The sequence below is a fragment of the Hemicordylus capensis genome, chromosome 4 (genome assembly GCF_027244095.1).
Source record: "Hemicordylus capensis ecotype Gifberg chromosome 4, rHemCap1.1.pri, whole genome shotgun sequence".
Taxonomy (NCBI): Eukaryota; Metazoa; Chordata; class Lepidosauria; order Squamata; family Cordylidae; genus Hemicordylus; species Hemicordylus capensis.
In genome coordinates, this window is record NC_069660.1 from 73,342,081 (window position 1) to 73,362,096 (window position 20,016).

At 42.9% G+C, this 20,016-nt stretch overlaps 1 protein-coding gene across 5 annotated transcripts in view; it reads right to left on the reverse strand.

Moving 5' to 3' along the window:
• The window catches only part of SCUBE3 (signal peptide, CUB domain and EGF like domain containing 3), a 192,694-nt gene that overhangs the window by 89,608 nt on the left and 83,070 nt on the right, over positions 1 to 20,016 (reverse strand). For 3 of the 5 annotated variants that reach the window (XM_053249552.1, XM_053249550.1, XM_053249548.1), the window contains exons 5-6: positions 7,277 to 7,402; positions 4,987 to 5,103 (exon numbers count right to left, since the gene is read on the reverse strand). In XM_053249552.1, the coding sequence (XP_053105527.1) occupies positions 4,987 to 5,103; positions 7,277 to 7,402 (243 nt within the window). The remainder of the gene's footprint in view (positions 1 to 4,986; positions 5,104 to 7,276; positions 7,403 to 20,016) is intronic. The other 2 variants (XM_053249551.1, XM_053249549.1) reach the window with 1 other exon arrangement.

A 20,016-nucleotide genomic window follows, 5' to 3' on the forward strand; every position in this document is an offset into this window, starting at 1 on the left:
GGCCCATCTAAGTCCAGCATCCTGTTTCACACAGTGGCCCACCAGATGCCTCTGGGGAGCCCACAGGCAAGAGGTATGTGTATGCCCTCTCTCCTGCTGCTGCTCCCGTACAACTGGTATTGAGAGGCATTCTAAATAATCCCTATGGCAATCCTGCAATATTGGAGTTGGCCTTAGGCCTCTCACGCACACCACAGCAGCATTCCCTCTAACAGGGATTCCCAGATGTTGTTGACTACAAATCCCAGCATCCCCAGATGCAATAGCCTTTGTTTGGGGATTATGGGAGTTATAGTCAACAACATCTGGGAATCCCTTTTAGAGGGAACACTGCACTGCAGGTGAGAGGCTTAAGGCCAAGGCTTGCCTAACTCTAACTCACAGGCCCATGATGATTTGAACTAAGGACTTCCTGGTTCAATGTTCAATCCCAGTTCAATGCTCAGTCCCTTAGCCACCATAGTATACTAGGAAATGGTATGTGGGCTGTAGGGGGTTGTCAGTTATTGTTGACATCACACATATTATCCCAAAAGGTTCCATGATGCTCATGCAGCCTCATTCCATAGAGTCCTAAATAGTATGGTGGACAAAAATCAATTTTAAAAAACATTTAAACATTACTTCTTTAATTTTTTTCAGTTGCAGTATGCATCTTTTTTAAAAAAAGGTTTAAAATCTGTATTTAAATGCTGAGGTTTACACCTATAATCTCTTAAAGGTGAATCATGAATATAAGTAATGGCTTATACTTGCTATTGCTATATATCACAATGGCTTCCAACTGGACCCAATAAATGTCATTCAGTAGTATCTCACCAGAATCATTCATGGAGCCCATATGAACTATCTTGCACTCTTATTTTATGCTCTGCAACTACCCGACTTCTGCAATGTTTTTAATTCCCAAATTCTGAATATTTATAACTCTACCAATAAACAGTGCATTCATTCATTCATTCATTCATTCAATTTTTATACCGCCCTAACAACAATGAAACACTGTTTGTCCACTGCTCCCTTGCTTCTGGAAAGTTCTGGACTTAGAAGTACATCCCACTCTGTCCAATGTGCATGTGCAACAGCCTTCCAAAATGGCCACCGCGATGGAGGGCAGGCCTGAAACAGGCTGAAGACCATCCAAACTGGGCGATTTTGGCAGTAATGGAGGCCAGTGGGAGGAGGGGGGACCTCCAGAGGATCCCCTCCCCCGTGGCCTTGGAGAAGCACCCATGAGGGGGTAAGCTGGTTTAAAAAATTAAGAAAGAAAAGAAAATTGAACCCCAAGAAATGTTTGGAATACCGAACCAAACCCGGGGGTGGGTGGGTGTTCGATGTCAAACAGGCTGGGTGGGTGTTCGATGTCAAACAGGTTCAGTTCCGAACCTGTTTGCACGTCCCTAGACGACATGGCAACCAGGAGCAGCACTTCCCAGGAACTGGACTTCCCAGCGATTTTCTGAGCCTGCTCTTTGTGAAAACTGTGCAAAGAGAACTTTCTGAGCAACTCAGCATATGCTTTCAAAGCAAAATATCTGAACTGCTTTTAATTCCTTTTTAAAAAATTTACAATAAGAACAAAAATATTTATAGCCATTTGTGGCTTGATAATTTCCTACATGGGTCTTCTTAAAATTAATCTGCTGCCAAGGTGCATAAGCATCTGAAACCAGTAAAGCTTTTATCTCTCTCTGATGTTTTATTATTCCAAAACACACACAAAACAACTAAGTGGGGTTTTCTTTCATTTGGACAATTGTTTTCAGGCTGAGATCTCATGATGCCAAGTTTTGGGTTGGAACAGGCTGCTATGTTCTAATATTAACCTCCCTAACCCTTCCCAGGAGATCAGAGGATAATAAAGACAAGCCAAGACAGCAGCTATCCTGGTGCAAGTATCAGACTCCTTCATTCAAAGCATTACATTCTATAATTTCCTTGTTGGGAGTGTACATAAACATAAATGTCTGAGACAGAGCAAATCCAGAAGTATAACCAACTGTGCATAAGTATGCAATTATAAAAAATTAAATGGAGATGAATGAACATGCATATGACCAACTGTTTCAAACTTCTGACTGATAGGTTTGCATTAAAAATAAAATAGGCCTAAACATTGAATGTTTTCATACATACACACACGCTCTTCTAATACTGAAGTACACGATTCTACAGTTTACCATATATCCTTGTATTTGTTTCAATTTCAGCACCAACCCTTTATCTCTGTTAGTAATTAACTTTTAAAATAATCCATTACATGAATGCCAAGTTCCAAACACGCAGTATGCTCCCAGATAATTCTTGTAGTGTTGAATAATTTAAAATATCCTTGTCACACTGCCGCTTATAGCACAACCCTATTATCTATAGGATCAAGTAAATCAAACTTCTATTTGTGCAGCTTTTTAGCAAAATTAAAAAAAAATCACCTAGTATAGGCTATGTGACAAAACTGAAACACAATTGGGTAGCAGTGATTCTAGCCAGCACAGAGGACATTCCTAAACATATAGCTTTTGCATTGCACTTGCTCATCTGTCTCACTGCTGCCCTATCAGAGTACAACTAGATTTGACTGGGAGATCTGTGATTGGCTATCCAGCTGTTTTAAATAGCAGCCCTGGGTGGGTGGGTGTGCATGCATGCAAGTGTGTGTGTGGGGGGGGGCGGGCGGGGTATGCGTATGCAACCAGGACTTTAAAATTGTTAAGCATATAGAAGAACAGACTCAGCATGGAGAATCAGCATGGCTTCTGGAAAGGTAAATCCTACTTCACCAACCATATGGAGTTCTTTGAGAGTGTCAACAGGTGTGTGGATGAACATGATTCGGTTGACACAGTATAGCTGGACTTTCAAAAAGGCTTTCGACAAAGTTCGTCATCAAAGACTCTTGAAAAAACTTAGCAAACATGGGATAAGGGGATAAATTCATGTGTGGATTGGTAACTGGTTGAAGGACAGGAGACAGACAGTAAGAATAAATGGACAGTTCTCTAAATGGAGGGGAGTAAGAAGTGGGGTCCCCCAAGGATCTGTACTGGGAGAAATGCTCTTTAACTTGTTCATAAATTATCTAGAAGTTGGGGTAAGCAGCAAGATGGCCAAATTTGCAGATGGCACCAAACTACTTAGGGTAGTGATATCCAAAAGAGATTGTGAGGAGCTCCAAAAGGATTTCTCCAAAATAGGGGAGTAGGTGACAAAATACAAATGCAGTTCAATGTTAAGTGTAAAGCGATGGGGCAAAAAAACTCAACTTCATATCAGTGATATCTCTAACTTTTTTCATCTATGTATGGAATAAGTTTTGTTCTGGGCGGCAGTATCAAGGCAGCGATATTCACGTATATTCAGCGCCTTCCCAATTCAATCTGAGTGGGATCTAAATTTAACTGAGCGGACATCAAAAAACTTGTGTGCGCGTGCACATGTGCACAACTTAGAAGGAACACTGCTTCACAAATATACTGATGGGTACTGAGCTGTCAGTGACTGACCAGGAGAGGGATCTTCGGGTCGTGATGAACAGCTTGTTGAAAGTGTCGACTCAGTGTGTGGCCTTTTTCACAGCTGCCAGGCACAGAGTCGACACTGCTGCCAGTCCATGCAGACAATACTGAGCTAGATGGACCAATGGTTTGACGGTATATGGCAGCTTCCTATGTTCCCTCAAAGGTGAAATAGCAGTTATTGTGTGTGCGGGGGGTTGATTCAGATCACAATCAAGGTGGTGGGAAAGGGTTAAAGCCTCCCTCCATCCCCATCCGAGGATTAAGCCCCTCACAACTCGCATGGATGCACCCCCCCCCCAAATAAACCACATGGGGCCAAATGAGTTTATTAATATGATGTGTACATCTTAGAGCTCATCAAACAAATTGTTCAGAGGGGAACAATTTGGGGGATGAAAAGTCGAGAAGGAAAGTCATGTGTGGAAAGGCTTAGAGAAATGTGAATGCTACTCTTAGAAAAAAAGATTAAGAGGGACAGACAGCACCGTAGCAACTTTATATACTTTTTAGTCCTCAGAAAAATAATAATTCTTATTCACTGTGTTTTTAAAATGAGTGTTCAAGAAACAAAGTTATTAAAACCACACCATGGTAGAATTAAGGTGATTCTTGAGGGGAAAACCTCTCTATTAGCTTTAAGAATATTTCGGCAATTGGCCAAATGCTGAAGTCACCTTTAAGAAGGATGGTGACTATGTATATACATAAAGTCATCTGTCATGGTAGCTCTATGCCCCCACTACCCTATGCACTATTGACCCAGGTCCAGAAACAATGCAACCCAACAGCTGTTCATTCATTTGTGTATGTAAACTATGATCTTCCCAATGGACAAGTCACTCCCCCAATCACATATGGCTCCAGTTCATTAATGTCCCATACCACGTCAACCAACACTTTGCATCCAGCTCACCTGTTACACAGTCTTAGGACAGGTGCTGCTTTTGTGCTCAATAATCTGGGACAGACTATTTCTAGACCTCATCTTCCAACACATTTAACAAATTACAAGTGATATGGGGCAGCTGGACCTTTGGGTGTAATGTAAAATCTTGAGATGATTCTATCTCCAATGTGAAATAAGGTTTAAAAATAGCCTCTTTGCAAACAGTTACAGCTATTTAGTGCTGCAACGTCATACGGTGCTTTATTCCTGGCACCTTGGAAATGCAGAATTCTTGTCAAAAGTTGGGTATTTTCTCCTTCTTCGCTCTGCACAGCTGTTCTCAGGGCAAGAGATAATTAGGTATGACACTTGTATATTTTATTTAACTTTAGCATAAATTTGTAATCAGTATTATGGTGAGGTGGCAAAACACAAGCTCCTATATATTATAAAGGCAGAAGCCTCATGGATAAGATGTCTTGTATAAAAAGGCAACACACTATTTCCCACCAAAAACAGGTACATATGTACGTGCACACACACACACTTTCAGCTAAAGCTTGCACTATAGCATTCACCTACCTATGCATGTTTTTCCATCAGAATGCAGCACAAACTTCACATGGCAGCCACACTTTGGCCCTTGATCTGTATCGTCACAAGTGTGCTGGCAACCTCCATTACCATAGTTGCAGGTCACTGTAATGGGCAAGATAACAGGAAAACAATAAATGGCAGCTCCCAAGACCTATCATCACAAAGTCGTTACATAGAAAGCCTGGGTACAACACTAGAAATGTTAATTCTGATCAGAGTTAAGTAGTTTAAGCATTCCAAAATATTAAGCATTCCAAAATATACAAACTAGAGACCCCATTATCCTAGAATTCAATCAGCTTTAATTTAGTCCACTATCTTACTTTCACCCTAAGAGTGCAGCTGCATGGGAGATTGATTCCTTACTTTCCTGGCACATCTTATTACAACAGATGTTCAGGGAAGCAACTGAAGGGAAAGGTAGAACAGAACAGTTTTTTGCTTCCCAATGTCTGGTGTGCAGAGGGTCAGGGCCGGCTGTGCACAAGCACCACCCAGCTTGTGGGTCTTAGTTGATTCCTTTCTCCTGCCCTACCAAAAAACCCTCCATGTGGAAGTACCTGGATTAAGCCACTTTTGATTACTATGGCAGGTTCAGACACATGGCAGCATCTGAGATTCACATGAGCAACCACAGCTAGGGATGTGCATGAACCACGGTTCGAGCACTTTTTGGGCAGGGGGACCAGGATCTTTAAGAAAAAGGAGAACAGGGCCTTACCTGCTCTCTGCCACCCCATGCAGCTTTCTGCTGGGGTGACAAGCATCACAACAACCCCACATGGGGGTTATTGTGATGTGCGCGTCGTCCAAGCAGGAAGCTGCATGGGGACCTGCTCTCCTTTTTCTTAGAGGTCCCGGTCCCCCTGCCCAAAATGTGCTTGAACCATGGTTCATGCACATCCCTTACCACAGCCCCAGGAGTGAGTGCTCCACCCCAGTTCCATGCGAGTCCATACTTCCTGCCCTGGTAACAATATGCCATGACTGGTGTATTTAGACATCATGACCAGTCTCAGCATTTCCTGCCCTACTTTCATTAGTGAACAGGACATCATCATCCTCCTTTATTACAGTCACTGACCAGAAAAGAACCTGACACCTGTAACTGAGAGTCGAAGTAAGTTAAAGATGTTGGGTTCCATAATGGAAGTAGGGTAGGATATGCTGTGACTGGTGGGTGCAGATGTCACAACCAATCACGGCATATCAGAACCTGGACAGGAACTAGAGGCTTGTGTGGGGGTGGGGTGGAGTGTGCGCTCTTGGGGCTGCAGGAGCTTACATGAACCTCAGGTGCTGCCACACATGTGAACTCACCATAGTTACCTAAAGTAGCTTAATCAAGGCACTATCACATCAAGGGTTTTTCTGGGTAGGAGAAAGGAATCAACTAAGACCTGCAAGCTGGGATGCTTGCACAAACTTCAAGTGCTGCCATATGTGTGAATCTATCCTATTTCATTTAATTCAAGCTTCCAACCACCAGTGGTAATAGATCACATTTTAACCCAATAAAGGGGCCCAAGTGTAAGGAAACCAACAGAGCCACCCACCTCATGAGCACTCCACAAATGTGATCTAATTTACCCTAAACATGTAAAAAGTAATTAAGCAAAATGAGTATGTAACATATTTTAGACTTGGATTCTAAAAACTGCCTGGGGAGCTTTAATATAATTTCTGACAGAAATTAATCACATTTGCAAAAAGCCACAACAATCCTCAAGCAGGCAGCAAAAATGCAACAATTAACCCGCTTAAATGAAGGTGCATCCAGACTAATAGTATTTCATGTGATCCGATACACTGTATAGCGGGGAGGGATGTATTCTGTACGAAATCCTGTGAACTGTCCACTTTCTGGTTTTCTTGCATGAAAGCTTATACCTGCTTTAAAAAGTGTGCTGTATGAGTTATATGTAGAGAAGTCTTGATGGCCTTGATTGTTTTTTTAAGTGGTGAATTTGCACCAGTGTTCCTGCATACCTATTCAGATACCCTGTTTCATTGGGATACAGCATCAAAAATACTGAGATATGTATGGGCATCTGGGTACAACTGCAAATTATAATTTATTTTTAAATAATTAAAAAAAACCATAACCACAGTTTTGGTGAAACAACTTGTTAGCCATACATTTACAAAACAGTATTTGTGAGTCTTGATATTTCCTGGAAACTGCACAAATCAACTAAAAGGATATTAATCTTTTAATATCATCAGATATTAATGCCCTATGGGCTCACAACAGGGTCTTCAGGCAGGCACTTACACTTGCAGTCTCGCTGGTTCTTGGTGAGCTCAAAGCCAGGTCGGCATTCACAGGCAATGCCCCCCTTTGGAGTTTCCCGGCAAATGTGGGCACAACCATGGTTCTTGTTCATGCAGTTCATTCCTTCTAAAAGAGAAAAGAAACAACATAAAAGCTATCCATAAGATGCCAAAGCAAATAAGGAAGAGCGTACTCAGAAGCCAGTGTAATGTAATGGCTAAGAGACTGAGCTGCAAATCAGGACTTCCTCACTTTGAATCTTGCTGCTGCCACAAACTCACTAGGTGGCCTTAGGCAAGCCATGCTCTCTCAGCAGTCCATCTGCAGTATGGGCAGAATACTATTTACTTACCTTACAGGGATGTTATAAGGACTACAAGATAACACAAGCAAAGTGTTTTGTAGTACTCAAGAAGTACTATACAAATTCTTAGCATTATTATTACTCTAACTGTAAAAATATATGTTCAAATGACAACTTCCAGAGCTCTCAGGTTGGTATTGAAGTATATAATGGAAAGCAAAGGGTATGTTCTGCATCAAGGTACGTCTCTTTTGCTACTTCCGGCAAGAAGTCAACAGTTCCAATTACACAGTCCACATTAGTTCCTAACAGCAACCAAGTGGGCTAGCACAGGCTGAAGATCCCTGAATGACTGGAACTACTGAAACAGCACCCCTGATCCCCTTAATCAGAACAGTCCGGATGTTCCCAGAGTTGAATGCAAGGAAGTCTATGCCTAAAAGGAATTGCCAGCCTCTGGGTACTCTGCGGCCTTGGATAGCGATGAAAGCCTTCAGGAAGTCTTCAGGGAAGATGTGCCGAGAAGGCAGCAATATGGACAAGTACTCTTTAAAAAACACCAGAAAAACTACAACTTCTTCATTTCTTTAATCAAAATTCTTTTTAAAAGTATATCAATTAAAATACATACCACACACATAATATGCTAAAAACATAATACCAAATAGAGTAAATCCCTTCCTAACAATGTAATATATCAACCAAGTAAAGACTATATATATCAACCAAGTAAAGACAAAATGCTCTCAGCTAAATGTAGTGACCCTCCTGCAAAACCTCTTGTTAAGGATTCTTCCTAAACGCATGCAAAGACAGACTTTAGTGCATTTTCTTCTAGGATGGATGTTCCAGAGTGTGGTGATCCTATCGCACAAACACTTCTAGCAGAGCAGAGCATATATGCTATGGAGCTGATCACTCCATACCACTGCATTCCCTAGCATTCCATTCCATTATCACCAGTCAATGGTGCCAAAAGCTCAGTACTCACCCACTCCCACTATGCATCCCGCATCAGAACAGAATTTCTCTTTATTCTCCCTTCAGTGTTCACAGATCCTTGCAGTCATTACTATTAGTTACCCCCTTCTCTTCTACATACCCATGGCCTATATCCTCCTCCTCATTCCACATACCTGGCTTTAGTGTCCAATGATGCTGCAAGCAGCCAGCTCAAGGCCTCGGTGCTGTTCTCCCAGGAGGGGTCAAATGTCTTTCAGGCTCTCTCTGTACTGTAAATCTGCCAGAGGCAGCATTAGCTGCAGACACGACTGTCTGGCCCATCCAAGCTGCAAACAAAACAGGGTGCTGCTGACTCATGCCCCTGGATTGTTTACGCTTTGCTCTGGCACGAAGGACACTGAGTTCTGAGCCTGAGCATCCATCTCTCCTTGTCGGCCACCCACCACAAGCAGAAAGCAAGCCAGGAGGGCCATGCCCTCTGCGTCATGGCCTGAGAGGGCTGAAGCAGACTAGGAGCCATAAGGATAGGGTCGGTCTGTCTGCCTGCCTGCCTGCATTGTTGCACAAGGCAGATGTTATGATCTGAATGGGAGAAACAGCATTATTGGGTAACCTAGACCTACCACAGAAAGCTGAACCCAAGCTCAGCCTCTAAAGCTAAAATGCTATGCATTCGTGGAGGACAAGTCTATCAATGGCTACTAGTCTGAGGGATATAGGCCACCTCCAGCCTCGGAGGCAAGATCACTCTAAATACCAGATGCAGGGGAGTAACAGCAAGAGAGAGGGCATACCCTCACCTCTTGCCTGCGGGCTTCCTAGAGAAATCTGGTGGGCCACTGTGGGAAACAGGATGCTGGACTAGATAGTACTTGGGCCTGATCCAGCAGGGCTGTTCTTATTTGGGAGTGAGGTGCAGTTATTTAGGAGCATATTCTTCTAGAAGCACAAAGGCTATCTGAACAAGCAGTGTGCCCTGAATACATGTGAATAAGTGTTGTGCCCTAAATAAGTCATGTGGAAGACCAGAGAATGTCCCAACAATCAAAACTGGAAACTCCCTGGAAACTCAGACATGAGGAATATGGAGAATCTGCTATCCTTGAATCAAAGACAGCAAAAGATGGAGGTGGTGGTAATGAGGACCCACAGAATAACAACATGAGAGATCATAATAGGGTAAAGCAGCTATATAAATAATCTACTCCATTGAGCCAGATAATACACTAACATCAGCTATAGCAAAAGACTACCCAGTATCAGGGCTGGTTTCAGATTTCAGGGCAACCTCAGCAAACTGATCCCCATTGGCCCATTCCCACCTGAATGGACACAAAGATTGTCTCACAGATCAGCAGTGGGCCCTTCTAAGGTCCTTGGGTCCTTATCAGCTGCCTAATGATAGCAATCCCTGCCTAGTAGATCAGTGAGTAATAGCACCACTTATAAATTAAGCAGAAACAAAAGAACACTAGTTAGAATTGTGGGACAGAAGTTAGATCTGGTAAGTGCCGGGCATTAGATTGATGTGCTACAGAAATACCCTTGACAAACCATTGTGGGGGGCTCAGTATAAATATACTGGATTCACCCCAGTAAGTCGACCAGACGTCCTTATACCATCTATTAATTACAGTAGCAGTTTTTAAAAATCAGACTAAACTTAGTGTACAGGCTTACAAGCCTGGTTTATGTGACAAGAGCTACCAGTTTTACTAATGCTCTGACTGAACGTAAACTATTGGAGTTGCTGGCCAATGTGGCAAGCAGCCCTCATCCGACATTCACAACCACAGGGACTGTTGTGCAAGTTGAAATGCAGCCCCAATGACACCATTGGGCTATGCGACACCATCGGCCTTTCAAGTTGTGTAACAGCATCAGAGAGTCCCTAATGTCAACTGAGGCTGCCCATTGTGTCAGCCACTGTGTGTACACAAACATCTCTGTAAGAGAGCCCCTGTCAAGAACTGCCCTTCCCATTATGAGCTACCAACCTAAAAAGAGGCAATGGTTGCAAAACCAAGAGTTCCAGACTTGTAGAACTTTACTCCTCTCTGTTACTTCAGACATGTACTGAACCGGAACCTAACACTGCCACATCAAAAAAATTCCACATTTCCAGTAATCAGTCAATGCATCTATATGCTCTGGAAAACTATATGGAGGCATGCCCCCCACTGAATCCTAGTTTGTTTGGCCCCCATAATTTCTGTAAGGAAGCTTCTGTTCTAACATTAGGTTAGCAGGTATTTTCTACATTCTAGATTGATTATGTTCCATGTTCTCATAACCGTTTTTTGATAATAGTGACCTGTTGGTAGAACCTCTCCAAACAGCTCTCTTTTGGTCAACAAAAGAGTACATCACATAGAATTTTTCATCAGTAGAACAATGGAAGGTATACAGTTGAAAGGAAAAGCAGAAGAGGGGAAGAAAGGGAGGAAAGGTGCTCAAAACCACATAGCACTGCGTCAGACCAATTCCACATACATTATGTGGACTTCCTCCACCCTTCTTTCTTTCTGTTTTTCACCATCTAAGATCCTGCTTGCCATCTGCCTGTTTCCCCCCGCCCCGCCCCCCCACACACAGGAGCCTGTAGCGAGTTAATTCATGGGAGAGGAGAGATGTCAGTTTAATTCTTCTCTAATCACTGAACAACTATACTGGTAGGTGCAACAGCTGAACAAATTCCATCACTTTTTCATTCCATGTAACCTCAGGGCTCAGGAAGATCCAGTGGATACTCATGTTTCAAGTACAGAATGCAGCAGCAACCAGGACAGATTTCTGAGGACACTGGCAGCAATCTGGATCCTGCGGACAAGGCAATTGAAAGAAGGTTGAAGCCCTTCCCCTAAACACCACCCATCAGTAACATTTAATGGGTATAGTAAATCATCATAATCATCAATACCCTAACCATTAACAAAAAAGGAAGGGTGAGACCATGGCAATGCAGAGGGGCAGAATCTCTTCTCCTATCAAAACTAACAGCACAGTTTAAAGAAGCAAAGTTCAAAGGAGGTGCAAGCATGCAGTGTGATAGGACAAGGGGTGAGTTGTACTACATACACTACCGAGGGGTTCTAAGGGCACAAATGCCATTTTTGTTGATAGCTCCATGTTTCTTTAACATGGGCTATCCCATCATTTTATTAATAGCCAGTTTAAAGGTGTTTTGAATTGGCATCTGTTGGGAATTATAATTTGCCACTTAGTATTGCCTTTCTATACATTTGCTATTAGAAACTATCACTTCTGGTATTTGTTAAAAGACACAATAAAGGGTCAAGACTTATCACTGGAGCAAAACTGTGGCCAACATGATAGAAACAATGAAAGTTTTGAAGCAGTTGTGGTTTTAGGTAGTTGCATCACTGCACTCTTGAACACCACCACTTGGCTGGTTTTCATGTGCACAACAACCCTGGCAGGTTAGAAATGCCAGCATAAGGTCTGCATTTCAGTTCGTGATCTGTCACTATCCCATCCACTAGGGATAGTGGCCTATCCACTAGGTGGACTTAGGTGGTCAATTAGGGTGCCAATTCTCTGTGGGTGCAGGGTAGGCCACTCCCCACCTGCCCTCTGAATGGCAGCTAGGGTGGGGGTGGCAGTAAGGAAGGAGATTATACTTTTAAAAAATCTGCACCATACCCACTGATCACGTAATGATGTGTGATACATAGTGGCCATTTGAGGGGGTAAGCCAGCAATGGTGGTCTTATGGGTTTTAAAAAAGTATACTCTCCTCCCTCACCACAACCTACCTCAATAAACACGCATCGCCATGTAGGACCTTGGTGCCAAGACCCCCCAATTCAGTTAAATTATGCTCTGTACATTACAGAATATAATTTTAACTGAATTGTGGGGGGGGGATCATTCTTCACCTATGGTGCCAAAAACCCTAGGGCTGTCCCTCTCTGTCTGTCACATGGTCTGGCAACCTGTCAGCCACTGGTTCTTGCCATGTTGTTCTTAGATAAGGCAAGAACTTTTGAACCAGTCAGGAAGTAGAATGAAAATAGTGAGAGATCACGGACTGAAATGCAGACCTCATTTTTTCCTCATACAGGGTTCCTTTAAGGAGCAGATTGCAATAAATAAGTGAATAAATTTTTTAAAATGCACCCATAATCAGCCTATTCATGGGGTAATAGGGCTCAGCAACACAACACAATTGGCTCAGTGAGAACAATGTCTCATGGAAATGCAGCCTGCCTGTCCATTCATTCAGTGTGCTGGCAATAAGTCTGGAGTTTCACAAAATACACCAGGAAAGCTGGGAAGGCACCATTACAGCACCAACCAGACTGGAAAGAGGTGGGAGGGGAGAGGGAGAGAAAGCATATGAAAATAAGGTGAGTATGAGGAGGGCAATTATAGGCCTAATCACATGAACAGACATGCATACACAGAGTACTGTTTATCATCATAGACAAAACCAAAGTTATCAAGGGAGGGGACACCCAATGATTCCAAAGTAACAGCACCAACATAGGTCTGTTACTACAACATGTGACCCGGAAAACGAATGGCGCTTTGCCGCACAAAAATGCCAAAAACAAGGTGCATGAATACTCACTGTTCAGGATCCGTAATGCAAAAACCACCATGGAACAACAATGAAAAACTTTATAGGAAAAAAATTGTTTCATCTCAGCTGCCTTTTTGTCCCTACTCTACCTGGCCTGTTCCCCCAGAACCCCACCTCCCCTTATCCTTAGTCCTTTTTCTCTATCCTTACTTTATACTACAGCCTTGAGGCAATCAACTGAATGTTAAGCCTATTCCTTCCCCACCTGCCCTCTCTGGTTCCATTTGAACTGGAAAACCAAGGCTTTGCTAATATCCAGAGCCTGGATGCCTCACTCTCCTAGAAGACAAGGAAAAGTGATCTACAACCTCAGCTGTAAAAGCTGGGTTGTGTGGGTACTGAATAGCGCATTGAACAGATTTTATAGAACATTTAACAAAATCCACAGGAAGACGGGGGAATGGAGACAGCTAGTGTGGTCACACATAGCTCGATTCCAGTAAGAGATTGCACGCTGAATGCTCTGGCCCATTTCCTCAAAGAGGCATCTCATTTTAAGCACAAGTATCAGTGGAACAGCTGCTGTCTTGCTCCCTCTGGGAAACACCACATTGGAAGCCCAGGGTTTCTCAAGCTGTTTTACAGTGTGGAGAGGGGAACTGAAGCCACCGCAGCAGCCGTCTGCCCATTTTACAGGCAGTCCAGGGTGTAATCTCAAGCTTGCTTAGAAATGCTGTTAGTGCCTTTCAGCCAAAACTTAGCTGAAAGGCTGCATCACTTCAGAGCAAATCTTGGTGCTGAACAGGCCAGCTACAACAACACTGAAGGGTCCTGCTCGAATTACACCTGGAGGGGTAGAGAGCCAAGAAAAGACCCCCTTCAGTGAACATGGCACATTTAGTGGAGATGGGGAAGAATTCACAGTCTGAGGTCTTTTATGCATGACAGCTATTCAGGGGTCAGCTGTGCTCAGTTCAGCTACTGAGTCTCTGTTCTTCATCTTCTCCACAGCTTGAAAATGAGGAAGCTGAAGAAGTTTTGGATACCTTGTAAGAAAAGGTCCGTTTGCAACAAGGGTCTTTATTTGATAAAGCCTGGGCTAATTTTCCCACACACCCTGTGGATTTACTTTTGTGGGTCGTGGTGTTTTACCCTTTTGTAAGCTGACTCAGAACCTCCCTTCCACAAGAAAAGGTCACTGTACAGCAGCATATTGTCTAATGTCAGTGGAGCTCCTGCCTTTAATTATGTTATCTCAACTATTCCCTGGAACTGTGAAATCTGGATTTTCTTTCTAAGGTCCCATAACATATTCTACTCAATTGCACATCCACCATTCCTCTCTAGAGAAATGTAGCTGGGGCAGCAGGGGGTAAATCAATCAATGAAAGCCAGCACATGTCACACAGAAACTCAGAAAAGTAGCCGCAAACTGCATACAACACAGTCTTCCTGAACCTACTCAGGTGCTTCTCTGTCTAGTAGCCTCCTGTAGATTTACTGTTTCAGTACAAAACTTAACATGAAGAAAAAGTTACCATAAAGTATTTTCTAGAGGAAGAGTCCTCTAGCAAGACAAAACACCCAATTGGACACACTGCATAAGTCACACCCATCCCACTTTCAAATCCATTTGCACAGCAAGTGACAGGGTAGCAGGGAGAGGCAAGACAGACTGAGAATGGTTCACTGTAGAACTCAAGGGTCAGGGGTGCATCAGGTGTATCTAAAAAGCATGAAGAAGCCCAGCCTTTCACAGAACCAGGGATGAAAACATATTTGACTGATGTCATGTTCTGACACTGAAGCCCTATGCAGACATTATGCTGTACATGAGTTCATTTTAAATTGAACCTGGGTATAGGCCCCTCCAAATGCAGACTAGTGGTTAGAGTGCTGGACTAGGACCGGGGAGACCCGAGTTCAAATCCCCATTCAGCCATGATACTAGCTGGATGACTCTGGGCCAGTCACTTCTCTCTCAGCCTAACCTACTTCACAGGGTTGTTGTGAGAAGAAACTCAAGTATGTAGTACACTGCTCTGGGCTCCTTGGAAGAAGAGTGGGATATAAAATGTAAAATAATTAAAATAATACTGTATGTGCATTGAACATAGTGTTTGAATGCATACACTGTACACTGCACATGCACTGAACATAACCTTCGTGATCATGATCACCTTGTTTGCAATGAGCAGCAAATAAAGGGGCTTTCAGTTTCTGCTTTGAATACAACCTGTGTTATTACAAATCACATCCATTCAATCTAATGGCTATCCAACTGTGTGCGGGTTTTGGAAGAGCTTTCAGTCTCTCAGAATTAGCAGCTTATGATAAGTTTACATCATAAAAATTGCATCCTCTGCAGACCTTAATTGACCCTCCCCCCTTTCTGGCACTCTCAGCTGGAAAACAGAGAACTAAACACAGTGCACACAATAACAGGACTGAGGAGGAATGGTGAAATGTCAGTGGAAGAAACCTATTCATGAATTTTTATATTGACAAAAGTACTGGTGGGTAGAAAATGGGGCCTGTACTATTCCAGTGAGGTTTCTTTTTTCCCTGCAGGAGGATGCCAGACCACCTGGAAACCCCCAGAGGACACCCCGGACGATATGCCACCCCCCACCCACAAGTTGAGACTGAGTTCCCCTGCTCTCCTGACTTGGACTCTACCCTGGACTCTGTCCAGATTCACATACACGTGGAATCGAAGGAGGACTTACATACATTGGCGATGCCTTTCAGCTCATGACTAACTCAGGTGGACACTAATTTTCTTGTGGCTGTCTTGACCTGCATGTATGTATGTATGTATGTATGTATGTATGTATGTATGTATGTATATATGTATGTAACCTCCCGCCTTGGGAACGTGATCTATAACATATCTGCATGCTAAACGAACCATGCCAGCACAGCGGCTGACCACGCCAGGAACTCCTGCTGACAACACCCCTGGAGGACCCCCTGGACCTGGAGAAGACCCTCCACCATCAAGGACCCACGCCCAGAGGCTGCAATTGGCAGAAGACGACTGGCAGGGCCCTGCCGGCCACACGCAAGGTGAGGCTGGGATCTGTCCCTCCCTTGGACCTTTTGGACATTCCTCTCACTGAACTCTTTTAACTGGACTCTACCCAAACCCGTAGGAACTCGCGTACAGTGCTATATTCTTTCTACCATTGCAACCACACATTTGTTAGTACACAGCCGTGTTTTATCGGGAAATTCTATTCACTGTTGCTTTTGTAAACCATATGCTAAACATTCTCTAATAAAAGTCAAGCTATCATGAGTACAGAGACACAGCTGAAGCACACATACCTTTTACTAAAAACAGTGACTGACATTCACGCTTCTAGGGCTGTGATGGGAGCCCTTGTGGAATTCCCCCTATCCCCCTGTGTGAGTGCAGTTGCACAAGAGTTTTTGAATTCCAGAGTATTCCCCACGCTCCAGAAGGGCTCTTCAAGAAGAGCATCTAGGTTCCAAGTTCTTTCCCTGGCATCTCCAGGATAGGGCTGAGAGTGATTTCTGCCTGCAACCTTGGAGAAGCTGCTGCTAGTCTGTGTAGACAATACTGAGCGAGAGAGACTTATGGTCTGACTCAATATATGGCAGCTTCCTATGTTCCTATGTAAGAGCAAAAACATGTTGCTGATTCTCAGAACAAAACCCTATGAGAATAGAAAAATGGCAACCCTACATAGGAACAGTTAATTTCCTACTGGTCGCCACTGCTGCTGTAGACCTTGCTTGTGGTCTGTGTGGCTGAAATACACTGAAATACTATTGTCCTTGTGTGTGTAGGATGGATTCTTGGTTGCCTGTGGAAGACAACAGAAACATGGGAGAAATGATGCATAATTGGTAGCAGCTGCAATACAATAAAAGTAATCAATCAGTAACTGAGAAAGGGTGCCACCACCTAGGTACTGCTTTTTCACTTCTCATGCTTCAGCCAAGTTCCCCACTAACCAAGTTAGCATGCACTCACTTCATAGTAAGTGTGTGCGCAAAACCAGATTGACCGGATTGGTTCAAGTCCAGACTGGATTCGAGCTGGATCAGCCATGTTTGGTTTTCGGTTTTCTGCACCTCAAACGCCCCCCACAAGTGTTTTTTTTTTTAAACTTTGTGCAAACTGTGCTTTCACTAAAGTTCCTCATTGTCAAGTTCTCATTTCTGTGCTCATATTGCTATAGTCATGGCAGCTGCATGATGTAAAATCCATGCCTTGCATCCTGTTATGTGAACCGTGTTCTCTTGCTGGGGTATATATTCCTGGGGCTGTGCTGTGACTGGTTACAGAATTAATTGGTATACCATTTAATGTGGCTGGGAGGAAGGAGGTGGTTGGCACCTGAGGCTCTCCATAGCATGAACAACATACAGTATATAGTATCTACCATCAGATCCAATAATTGTTGGTGGGCAGTCTGCATGGGACTCACAGGAATCCATCAATTATGTGGACAACAGACGCAAGTCAGTCCTAAAGAAAGTGAGCTTGAATATGTGTGGAGTCCCAGACTGTACCAATTATTAAATGGATTAATTGAGTAGTGACCATATTCAATTTGTCAAAGTTGATAAAGAGTTCACTAAAATGCTGCCAGTAAATGAAGGGTGGTATAGAGCTTTGAGGAGCTGATGTTGAGTGTACTCTATTTCCAAAGAAGGTAGCGAAGCACAATATTAAGTTGCAGCAGAACAGCCCTGTTTCACAACAGCGTGGGCAGTTTTTTAGACACACACAGGAGCATGGGCAGTACTGACCTGCCTATGTTCTCTGAGCAATATGTGAGCCTCTGTTTTCTATACACTGCAGTAGAGCTAATGATCTGATATCTAGGATATAGCTGTAAGACAACTGAAAATATTAGTAAGAACAGAGGGAAGAAGGAGAGAGATAAATGATCATCATCATCATAATATCATCCGTGATGTTGCAAGCCAACGGGGGGGGGGGATCAAACGGCCACGAGGAAGAGTATAAAGAGTGAAGAAAAAGTTGGCAAGAACTGACACAACAGAAATAAAATTCAGAGCCTCGGATGAGCAAATATGGCGTCCTGGAAGGAAGCCCCCGACCAATCTCTCGGGAGTTTTTACTCCTGTTTGGTCTAATTATCTTCATTATTGGAATGCATGCAGAGCTTGGCCTCCCCCCGTGATAGGAGGGGAGTCTGGAGAGATTCCAGGCTTGAGAAAGTCTGGAGGACTCTGGACGACCCCCCCCCCCCCCGGAGAGACCTTTCTGCTTCAAGCATCAGGCTGAACGGGAGAGGTTTCCACCAGCCTCGTTAAGGATGACCTTGCGATATATATTCCTATCTACTTTCCTTTAATAAATCTCTGAGATGACTACGGCTGCGAGTTTGTTAGATCTATGGTTTTTTTATCGTTAATTTTTGCTTACTTTCTGCTATCTTCTATTTTTGAATCTTTCTATGGACTTCGTTAGAGAGCTCAGCACTCCAATGTTATCAGCTTTCAGTTTTACTATGAAGAATTTTAAAACGTTTGAGGCTCCAGCAATTACTTATTTTATCCTGATCGCTAATCCACTCGTACCATTCGCTGAGGATGATTATGGATTTCATATATTCTGAGAATCCCTCCTGAACTTTTCAGCAGCAATGTATGGCATCTGCAACGGAGAAGAGGAATGGAGAAGATTGGCTTGGAGAGAAAACGACTTTGATTACCATGGTTTCTGTGCTTGCAAAACTTTTGGCATCTATTCCGTTTTTCTCTTTGCTTTTCTCTATTTTCCTGTCTCCATTATTTTCTGAGCCTCCCACTGACTCTGCCAGAGGTAAATAGCATTAGCAAAGTGCTGGCTGAAGAGGAAAAGAAACTTTACATGAATGTCAGTGAACTTTAATTAGCTCTTATTTGCATTTTGAAGAACTCCTGCAAGTGGCCTTGGAAAACGTTGGATGCTCAAGTGATTAATTACTTTTTTTACAGCAGTTGACTCCCGGCACTGATAAAACTTTTTTTGACTGGTAATTAAGCTCTTTGCTTATTTTTTGCTTCTTCCCTCAGCTGAAATGAGGATGGAGAGGATGGTTTAAATACAGTACTACTTTGAAATTTGGCAATAGAAGTATTTTTTGGAAAGGGGTTCTTAAATCTAAGTCCTTGTAATTATTACAAACGATGATGATGGAAAATGAGGGAGAAGACATAATTTGGGATGGTTCGGCATTTTCTGGACTATTTTGTCTCTCTGCTTATTGGATGAACACATTACTGATGGAGTGCAAACGTCATTCAGCATTGTTAATCTTACTTAGAAGCCAGCCCCAAAACTTAACATCTGGAAATTGGAATAATTACACATAGAAGAACGAAGACTTTTTTCGGCTTCCCAAGGGTGTGGTGGGGGTGGGGGAGCTAATGTTCATTACATGTAACCCAATAACACATTTTCTCAAGTGCAAGTTTCTCTTTGTCTAGTCCCGGCATTGTTTAGTCTCCCTGCAGAGCTTTGATATCTATTGGAAATGTTTGTCAAAGCTCTCTTGTTAACCCCTTGGTGGTATTCCAAAGATTTTTAATACTATCCAATTTGATCTGATTTTATTTTCTGGAAATGAGTAACAGGGTTTTCTTTCCTTTGCCCTCCTTTGTAAATTCATTACCCTTAATATCTTTTTTTCTCAAGTTCCTCAAGTGCAAGTTTTCCCCCTCTTCAAATTTAATTTCCTGACTTTTTTACAAATTGCATATACCTAGGCTATATCAATTGATACACAACAACAGGCACATATGCCCCATCTGTTATTTTAGTTATTATTATTGTTTAGCTTATTCAATGTGAATATAGTCAGTTTCATTCCCTCTTATGCAATAGCAAATCTGAGATATTGGTGATAGGGAGATCTGTGTTTAAGGGCATATAGTTGAACT